Source organism: Daktulosphaira vitifoliae, unplaced genomic scaffold (genome assembly GCF_025091365.1).
Source record: "Daktulosphaira vitifoliae isolate Bord-2020 unplaced genomic scaffold, ASM2509136v1 Scaffold_171, whole genome shotgun sequence".
NCBI lineage: Eukaryota > Metazoa > Arthropoda > Insecta > Hemiptera > Phylloxeridae > Daktulosphaira > Daktulosphaira vitifoliae.
The window spans coordinates 13,986-25,016 of NW_026099739.1; the positions used below are offsets into that span (position 1 = coordinate 13,986).

The 11,031-nt window shown below is 41.1% G+C and overlaps 2 protein-coding genes across 2 annotated transcripts; one reads left to right on the forward strand and one right to left on the reverse strand.

Annotated features, from left to right (window-relative positions):
- The first annotated feature begins 5,850 nt into the window (after nt 1-5,850).
- Nucleotides 5,851-6,325, forward strand: LOC126909183 (histone H2A). The gene has a single exon (XM_050691603.1). It carries the CDS (start codon nt 5,907-5,909, stop codon nt 6,282-6,284), a length of 378 nt encoding a protein of 125 aa, XP_050547560.1. The 5' UTR covers nt 5,851-5,906; the 3' UTR covers nt 6,285-6,325.
- A 1,296-nt stretch (nt 6,326-7,621) lies between these two features.
- LOC126909186 (histone H4) lies at nt 7,622-8,148 on the reverse strand. The gene has a single exon (XM_050691606.1). It carries the CDS (start codon nt 8,000-8,002, stop codon nt 7,691-7,693), a length of 312 nt encoding a protein of 103 aa, XP_050547563.1. The 5' UTR covers nt 8,003-8,148; the 3' UTR covers nt 7,622-7,690.
- Nucleotides 8,149-11,031: the final 2,883 nt, after the last annotated feature.

Below are 11,031 nucleotides of genomic sequence, written 5' to 3' on the forward strand. Positions count from 1 at the left end.
TTTTTTCCTGTATTGAAGTGCAGTTGGATTGTTTGAGTAGTTTTGTGTTATTCAGGATCTTGGTTGTTCCGGTTATCATTCTTAAAGTGATTGTCTGCACTGCTTCGATCCTTGTCCATTGATATTTGGTAACGTAGGGAGCCCATGATGTGCCGGCATAAGTGAGGGTTGGTTCGATGTAGAGCTTCATCAAGTTGATTTTTGTCCTTATGGGAATTGGGTTATTTTTCATGAGAATAGGATATAGGATTCCTCGTTTGCTTGTGGCGGTCTTTATGATATTTTCCACATGTGGTCTTGCGCTCAGCTTTCTGTTTATGGTTACACCTAAATATTTTACGTTTTCTGACCAGTTGATTTCTTGTCCTTCTAGTTGGATTTTTGGGATTGTTTCGGTTCTGTTGTGGCCGAAAAGTACTGCTACTGTTTTGGCTGGGTTTATTTTAAGTCTCCACTTACTAAACCAATTGGCTGTGACGTTGATCTGATCTTGAGTTTGTATGACAGCTCTTTTTGCGTTATGGTTGGATGTGTGGTACATGGTGTCGTCTGCAAAAAGGGCCACTTTGGTGTTACCTTTTGTCGGCATGTCGTTAACGTATATGGAGAACAGCAGTGGAGACACGCATGATCCTTGTGGAACTCCTGCTGTGATGTTTCTGGCTGATGATATATGTTCTAGGCATTTGACTCTGAAGGTACGTTGCGTCAGGAAGGATTCGATTAATTTGATGAGGTGGATTGGGATTTGCATTATTGACATTTTGTATAACAGGCCGTCATGCCAGACTCTGTCGAAGGCCTTCTCCACATCAAGGAACACTGCAGCTGTTTGTATTCCGTTGTTGAGGTTGATACTTATAGTGTCGATGAGCTTGATTAGTTGTTGTGTGGTGGAGTGGCCTGGTCTGAAAGCGAATTGTTCTTCACGAATTTTTCTGAGTGCGTCTTTCAAAAGGTGATGTAGGATTATTCGCTCGAAGATTTTGGACAGTGTTGACAGGAGTGATATTGGGCGGTAGCTTTCGGGTAACTTCGGGTCTTTACCTGGTTTGGGTATCGATATTGTGACGGCTTCTCTCCAAGCTGGTGGAAAGTAGCTAATGCGGAGACAGCTGTTATATATTTTGGTTAGCGTGATAATTTTATTGTCTGGTAAAAATTTCATTGCTGCGTTTGTGATGGAGTCATCGCCTGGAGCTTTTTTGTTTTGAAGTCGGTTGATTATGTGTTTGATGGAGCCTGGAGTTGTAGAAATACCTGAGTTTTGGATCTTGGTGTTTTTAATCTTGTTGACTTCGCGAGTGACCTCTTCTATGTCTGTTCCAGGGTTCGGTGCGAACTGTGATTCTAGGGAGTCTGCCAGTAGTTCCGCTTTCTCTTCGGGTGAGTAAGTTAGGCCGTGAGATCCTTGAAGTGGGTGGACCGTGTCGTTTTTCGGCACGGTGTATATATGGGGTGACGCGTTCACGGGAATCGGACGCCATTGGTCGCATCGAACAATGGCGGCCGTTTAAAGTAAAACGACATGGGATCCGCGCGAGGACGCGCAGAAACGGGACGTTGTAGCTCGTCGGTACGCCCGTCAACAACGCCATTGCCGGTGCAGAACCGACCGGTAAAATACCTATAAAACAACGCGGAAGGACCCGTGCCGTCATCATTGTGTTACTTTCGTTCGAATAGACAGNCATTCCGTTTTGTACCTTTGTACCGTTCGCACCTCTTACGCTACCAAGCATCAAAACTGTGTTAATTAAGTTAAGTTAAGTTAAGTAGTTTAGTTTAGTTAATAAGTTTAGTTAGTTAATAATTACTAAAAATAAAAAAAAAATAAAAAATTTTCTCAGTGCTAGTGTCAGTGTGCCAGTCACTATGACTAGGTCGAAGAAAGGCCAAAAGCGGCCTAAATCTTCATCACCACTGGATACACAGGACCACGCTAAAAAAGGTAAGTCGACTATTAATTTAAATAAATCCCCCTCACCCCCAACCACTGATTCCATGTCCTATACCTCATATTCCGACTCCGAAACCGATGTACCTTCTACACGGTCATCTACTCCATCAGTTCCTAAACCCTCAGCTACTCCTGACACTCAAACCACAAGTTCCGACAAACGCATACCACCAATTACGGTATCATGCACCGACTGGCGAAAAAACGCGGCCGACATAATGGCCCTTCCATCAGTCAAACCGAATTCTGTTACGGCCAAGCTAACCGCACAAGGAGAAATTTCATTACAAATAATCGACACAAATATATTCCGCACAATTCAATCAAAACTGAAATCTCTCCAAATGCCATTTCACACGTTTTCACTCCCCGAAGACCGGACACTCAAAGTGGTACTCAAAGGCGTGCCGACAGACATCTCAGACACTGAAATCTCAGAAGATTTAACGAATCGTGGCTTCGCAGTCAAGTACATCAAACGGTTTGGCCCCACGCACAAACCCCTTCCAATAGTTCTAGTAATCCTCAAAAAAGACAACATGGCATCAAAAATTTTCGAAATTGATAACATATTCTTTATCAAAATAAAAGTTGAAACGTTCAAAAAATCAGGCCCCTCTCAATGCCATGCTTGCCAACGATTCGGCCACGGCTCGCAAAATTGCGGGCACCCACCGCGCTGTGTAAAGTGCGCTGGCAACCATTCATCCAAGGACTGCACAAAACAAAAAGAAACAACACCCACCTGCGTGAACTGTGGCGGCGACCACACGGCCAACTACCGTGGCTGCCCCTATTATGAACATATCGTGTCGATTACCACACCGATACAAAAAACAACTAAAAGTCATACCAGCAACACCAACAATTCGGCAGTAATTCCTACAACCACAACCGACACGAAGCAGACAGTACAACAACAACCCGGCGGCGCATCGTACGCCAAAATTACTGCAAACTCGAAAAACACGGACTCAAAAAACAACACTCTGGACATCAAAAAAATCATTCTGTTACTCGGCGACTTACTTACCGCATTAACGACGACGGACGACCCGAAGGAGATTATCACAAAAACCATAAAAACATTCCTGGCGACCCTTGTCAATCACTATGAATAACAACAAACACCTTCGCATTTTACAATGGAACGCCAACGGAATCCAACAAAAAACAACCGAACTTCATACTCTCCTAACGCAAACAAACACCGACATAGCACTTATAGGCGAAACCAAACTAGGACCAAACAATACATTAAAAATCAAAAACTACCATATATACCGGACGGACGACCCACGACGAAACAATAGGCGCTTCCTCGGAGGTACCGCCATACTAGTACACAAAAGAATCGTCCACCGTCAAATATCACTACCTACAACACTAACCTCAACAACCATAGAAATTTCAACAGGTATCAACAAAATCAGAATATCCGCTATCTACAAAAGCCCACAACAACAATTACTTCAAACTGACTTAGACATATTAACTGACCCGTCAACAGGCTGGTTCGTAGCAGCAGGCGATCTAAACGCGAAACATCCGTTATGGCATAGCCACACCGCTAACGCAGCAGGTAATGTTCTTTTCAACCACGTGCAACAACACGATTACTGCATTCTATCGCCGGACACGCCGACCTTCTATCCAGCCATACCACACCACAGACCAGACGTCCTAGACATCGCACTAACCAGACTACCACTCCTAACAACCAACATAACCAACATCAACGACTTATCCTCCGACCACAACCCTATTCTTCTACAAGTTTCCGATTCACCTATATCGTCCTCACCGCCAACGCCGCAACGTCAAGTAAACTGGCCCAAGTACTCGGAGTCCGTAAAAAACTTCTTAGCAGACGCCCCCACTTCATTTTCTAACTCCAAAGAAATCGACGCCGCTATCGACATTCTCAACAACAGCATAACCGACTCCATTGTAAACAACACCTACAACAGAAACAACAGCATACGGAAAAACGGCCTCCCGACAGAAATCCTATCAATAATTGAACATAAAAAACAACTACGACGCGAATGGCAAAGACACAGGGACCCAACAATCAAACGCCGCCTCAACAACATAACTAAGACGATCAGACTAATGCTGGCCACTCACCGTGACGACGAATGGGACTCCTTCCTAGACAAACTTGACATTCAAGACGGCTCGATCTACAAAATCAACAAAGCACTCCTCAACAAGCGCCCAGCAGTTCACCCGCTGGAAGGACCTACGTGCCTCATGTACTCGGCACGCGAGAAAGCCGAACTCTTCGCGGACACGTACGAAACACAATTCTCGCCGAACACAGGTCCCGCTCTACCAGAGGTCGTCTCATATTCAACAATGCCGCTGGACGAGCCGTCCACCGACTGTCACACATCCCCGGGCACCGTCGAACACATCATCCGCCGCCTCCCCAACCGGAAAGCACCTGGCAAAGACAGCATCACCAACACCGCTCTTAAATTCCTACCGAAATCAGCCATACTTCTAATGACGAGAATATTCAACAGCTGTCTACGCACAGGATACTTTCCTACACAATGGAAGGAAGCCATCATCATAACCATCCCCAAAATAGGCAAGGACCATAAAAAACCCGAAAATTACAGACCGATCGCTCTACTCTCATCTCTATCGAAAGTCTTCGAAAAAATTATTCTACATAAACTGAACAAAACACTCCTACCAGCCATCAGACAAGAACAATACGCATTCCGCCCCGGTCACTCCACCACACTGCAACTTGTAAATTTCGTAGATACGCTAGTAACCAACGCCAACAACCATCTCAAGACCGTCGCTATCTTCCTCGATATTGAAAAAGCATTCGACCGTGTATGGCACCAAGGACTCCTGTACAAATTACACAAAATGGGCACACCACAGTACGTACAAAGAATAATAAAATCATTCCTGTCCAACAGAAAATTTGCAGTCCGCGTCGAAGGCGAAATTTCCACTTTCCGAAACATCGCAGCCGGCGTCCCACAGGGGTCCTGCCTCTCACCATCGCTCTATTCCGCCTACACCAACGACATCCCCATAAACAACAACGCCAGTCTCTTTCTATTCGCCGACGACACGTTACTAACATCTAGCAGCAGCCACCCAATCAGAGCCATCAACCAAGTACAAACTCAACTAGACTCTGCAGCAACATGGTTTAAGAAATGGAGACTTAAAATAAACGCACACAAGACGGTAGCGCTTATCTTTAACCACAACGACACATCCAGAAAACAACTTTTAGTTAACAAAGTTCACATCCCCTGGTCCAAGGAAGCTAAATATCTAGGTGTCACATTCGATCGCCATTTATCCTTCAAAAAACACATTCAGAACACCAAGACAAAAGCGACCAGAATAAGAAGCATACTCTACCCAATACTGAACAAAAGAAGCCCCGTCCCACTTCGTACAAAACTCATTATACACCAACTGTACATAAGATCAGTCCTCACATACGCAGGCGCCGCATGGGGCCCGCACATAACCGACACCAACTGGCGCAGCATCGAAGCGGCCGACCACATAGCCATCCGCACGATAACCGGCCAACCATGGTTCGTATCCAACAACACGTTACTCAACTCAGCCCAGTTAGACAGTCTACGAGAGACCATCCGGCGCCACGCAAAAAACTTACTTTACAACAACCAATACTCACAACACCGACACATAAGAGAACTAACCCGTACCGACGTCTTCCAAAAACATGCACTGAAACCACGGCTACCAAGCTGGTAAAACACTACAATCTCAGACAATACATTTCAATCAACACGTCATAGGCTCACAGCCTGACACGTGTACACAAGCGCTAGTCGCTGTCCTACAAGCAAAGCAAAAAAAAAAAGTGCCGTCATCATTGTGTTACTTTCGTTCGAATAGACAGTTCTCGCAACACTCACACATACCAATCATCATGAGCGGACGCGGCAAAGGTGGAAAAGCAAAGAGCGGCAAATCCAAGACCAGGTCGTCCCGTGCCGGGCTTCAATTCCCGGTCGGTCGTATCCATCGTCTGTTGAGAAAGGGCAACTACGCCGAGCGCGTCGGAGCCGGCGCACCGGTCTACTTGGCTGCCGTCATGGAATACTTGGCCGCTGAAGTTTTGGAATTGGCCGGTAACGCAGCCCGTGACAACAAGAAGACACGTATCATACCCAGGCACTTGCAATTGGCAATCAGAAACGACGAGGAGTTGAACAAACTCTTGTCCGGCGTCACCATCGCCCAGGGAGGAGTGTTGCCCAACATCCAGGCCGTCCTTTTACCCAAAAAGACCGAGAAGAAAGCCTAAGTTGTCGTTCTGCCCCGCTAACTAAAACGGCCCTTTTCAGGGCCACTACACATGTACTACAATGAGGGAGAGATAGTTATATATATGCTGTGTGACTGAAGAACGAACACGCAACACATTTTTCTTTTTATTGTTTGACTTGGACAATAAAGAACATAATAATCGTGTTGTGTGACACCCACGGACCACCGGTGATGGTGGTGTGTCCGGACAAGAATAATAACGTAAGTAGGGGCGGTAGAACGTGTGACGACGGTCGTAGATCATCGAATTTATTTTTAAGGATCGCGGTCCGATTCGAACTCGCCATAAAAAAAAAACACTATCCGTAGTATCATGGTGTATATAAAAAAACGTTGAATTCCGAAATCGTGTTAGATTTCATCGATTCGAAATTTATTACGCCGCACGCGTAGAGGACGAATTTCCCAACGATCTAACTTCGTACTACCTTATTATTATTGGGATAATACGAAACGCCCCCAACCAGCCAATGAACAACGAATTGCATCGTAACCACGTAGTAAATGATATTTGTCGCCTGCCGGTTTTCCCCGATTGTTGTTTACATTATTAGTACCGGGCTTCCCGGACGCGGCATTTATTTCCGTACGAGTTGAAATGTCATTTATACGTGAAAACCGAATCGTAAGAAATCAAGTCGATTGATGTTCATCGCCGGACGAAAACTCGCGAGGGTTCTTGGAATAACGTTGGTAGTTCGTATGAAGGCGGACAGAGAACAGAAAAAAAAAAATTCATAACGAGTCGAACGATGATAATAATAATAATAGACCGCGGACGTATAGATAACGGAACCGTCGTTTAACCGACCCATGACTTTTTTTTTTTTCCCCTCCGATACCGGTGTCGCGAAATGGGTTTTGTATAGTGTCTGCGTGCGCAGTCGCTATATTTATATAACTATTAATAATGAACATATAATAATGTGAGGAGGGCGTAGTTATTGTAAAGAGTATTTTTCCTAGGGCGTTCGATGTTTGGCCAGTCCTTTTTTTTTTTTTCATTATTGAAGACTATGGACGTCGTCAGCCGGGACACGACCAGACGACAGTCGAGGCTCGAGACCACCAGTTCGGCTCGCCGCCGAATCTTTTCCAAATCCTTATTATTTATTTTTACACCTAAAATTGTCGCGTTCCTTCAATAATAAATGTATAATATAACGAACACCACACCCCGGACGAAAAGAGAGAATAAACAAACGCCATGCGTGTGTTTCATGGAGAGGGGGGCGCCGCGCGCGCGTCTTGTTTTTTTAATTTTAACAACAATAACACACAACCACCGATGCATTATAATGCGCAATTGTTGGCCCTGAAAAGGGCCGTTTTAACGTGAGAAGAGAGCTGGCCGATGTAGTTTTGATACACACGACGAGCGAGTTAACCTCCGAAACCGTACAGGGTACGGCCTTGGCGTTTCAAGGCGTATACGACGTCCATGGCGGTGACGGTCTTCCTCTTGGCGTGTTCGGTGTACGTGACTGCGTCACGGATGACGTTTTCCAAGAACACTTTCAACACACCACGGGTCTCTTCGTAGATAAGACCGGAGATACGTTTGACACCACCGCGGCGAGCCAACCGACGGATGGCGGGCTTGGTGATACCTTGGATGTTGTCACGGAGCACCTTACGATGACGTTTGGCGCCTCCTTTTCCCAAACCTTTTCCTCCTTTGCCTCTGCCTGTCATGGTAGCTGTTTACTGGTCGTTTGTCGTTCGGCGAATGAAGACGAATCGAATCGAATGATACGGAAACCGTACGGCGGCTGTATTTATGCGCGACGGCCGACCGACGGCAGCGCTCCCGTTGGAGCCCCCACCGCCGCGATACGGTTCGGGGCAAACAAAAAAAAAAAAAACCGTTGAACCCTCGGACCAATGAGAACGGTTCCCGGAGCCCGTCCACCGTATAAATACAGCGCGGCACCGGAGCAACGTCGTATCATAGCGATATTCGTCCGTGTGTTGTCGTTACATTGAAACGTCGTCGTCGNCAGTAATATTATTACGTTATCACAATTATTTTTTTTGTTTTTTATGATAAAATAATTACCTGTTGCTCCTCTCTTAATAGTTAAATTCTTATTTTATTTAAAATAGTTATTTTATTATTGTTTATTGTTATTGTTACTATTAGTGTTTATTATTTAACTTGTTATAGAATGGTAATGCTTAAGTTTTTTTAGTTAGTAATATTTGTTTTTAGTAAGATATGATCGAAGTTTGACGATTGTATATTAACAATTATTTATAAATTTATAGTTGATAAGAAGTATAAAAACAATACTTATAATATATAAGTCATAACATAAAGTAAAATAAAAAACATAAAACTGAATCTACCATAGTTAATTAACTTCATACTAGCTGTAAAATAAAATAGTAAAAAAAACAACATGTAACTTGATGTTACTTAAAATAAGAATGGTTATAACTTGTACGAATCATAAATTTAAAATATATAAATATTATTATAGGTTAATTGAAATCAATCAGAATTATAATTTAAGAATAGCAGCATTTTAACTTTTTCATTTTTTAATCGACAGCGACGGTCATTTAGGATTAGCCCAGCTTTTGAAAAAATTCTTTTACATGGTACAGATGTACCAAGACAACACAATGTGTTTTTTGCCAATGACTTGAGGTATGGGTAGTTATAACTATGCTCACTCCACCATTTTAATGGGTCGTTATTTCTTTGTAGTATAGAATCTTCTAAATAACGTTGAACTTCAATGATTGCTCGAGATGTCGATGTTCCAGTTGGCACTACTTCCGCTACACTACGATCAATATCATCCCAAATTGATATTGTTTTGGATGATTGTATAGTAAGTGAATTTTGAGTTGAACAATTTTGTTCACTTAATTCATCTATTTGTTTTTCATTTGCAGTACTACAAATTCGGGATACATTTTCAATAATATCAGTTTTTAAATTGCTAAGAATTAAAGAATCATGCAAAAAAGGAATGTTTTTAAAACGAGGATCAAGAAATGTGCAACGACACAGCGTTTTACTTTTTTCAATATTTTTCCATGAATCTTTTTCAAGCATGGCATACCTAAGTTTATTTATAATTTCCAGAACTCTAGGACTATATTTCATTTTTGACATTGTATCACATACTTTCAGTAAACCTTGAGACAATACAATAACAAGTGATGCAGACATATATTTTTCTCCGCTTACTGCTTTTGTAGCTTCTTCAAAAGGTCTAAGTACATTGCATAATTCTTCTAGAATAGTCCACTCATCACATTTAAGATTTTCTGGTGCCCTATCAAGTAACCCTAATGTGCCACGAATAGAATCTTTTAATTCTACAAATCTAACTAACATGTAATATGTTGAGTTCCATCGTGTCTGAACATCTTGAATTAATTTTTTTGGTTGACTTACACTATTATTAATTTGATACATGTTTAATTTGTTGTTGGCTACTGTACTTTTTCTAAAATATGTAACAATTGCTTTAACATGTTCAATTAAATCACTTTCAAAAGTTAGAGCAGATTGTACAACAAGATTCATTGTATGTGCAAAACATCCCATAGATTTAAATTTTAATAAAGATAATGCATTTTTTATATTATTTGCATTATCAGAGACTGCAAATACTACTTTGTTTTCCAGATCCCATTCTTTAAGTATTTTCTGTATTGTGTCACTTAAATTAATCCCTGTATGACTTATATTAAATTCAAAACACCCAAGGAGAACCGATTTCAATTCAAATTTTGAATCAATAAAATGAATAGTTATGGCCATAAAACTTTCATTGTTGCGAGAAGTCCAACAATCAGTTGTCATGCATACACTTTCAGCTTCTTTTGCAACTAGATCTTTCATTTCAAATAAACATTTTTCGTATAATGCTGGTACATGTACTTTAGATATCGAATGGCGGTCAGGAAGAGTATAGTTTGGGTTCAACAGTTTTACAAACTCTTTAAATCCTTCATCTTCGACTACTTTAAAGGGTTGATAATCTTTTGTAAATAACTTAAGTAGTGCACCATCAATTTGCTTTTTACAATTATTTGTCATTTTTTTAGGTATAAAACTAAACATACTTGTTTGTTTGCGTTTATTTGGTATTTGAACTACACTATTTTCAATAATCTCTAATTGACCTCTAACTACTGACGAATTTGAATGAAAAATAGTGGAAGATGAAGAAGCAATTTGAGTTTGAGATGTAGAAGGCAGTGTAGCAGAGTCATCCGGTTCATCAATATTTCCATTATACAATTCCTTTTAAATATAATAGAAACTACAATTATGTATACTATTTTCGCCTCAAATTTAAAAATCAAAATTGCATATTAATTAAACTTACTTTATTATGTACAATTTGGTTATTTATTTGCTGAGTTGAGCTACAGGTTATCAAATGTTTAGTACATAAATGTTTTTTTAAGTTAGTTAGAGTTGACTTATATGAATATTTTTTCTTACATATACCACATTTTGCAAATTTTTCATCTACAATAGTAAAATGTGACCAAACATTGCTGTAACGGTTTTCCATTTTTATAAAATTAATTAAATTTTTTTTCTTATAATGCTAGAAAATTAAAAATATTGTTGCTTTGTTTGTACTTTATCAGAATATAGTATAATAATAATTTTTTAGTAAATAAATTCAATCAGTTATCATATTTACTATCATAATTTTTGTTTTCATACCACACAACAAAATTTTAACCTA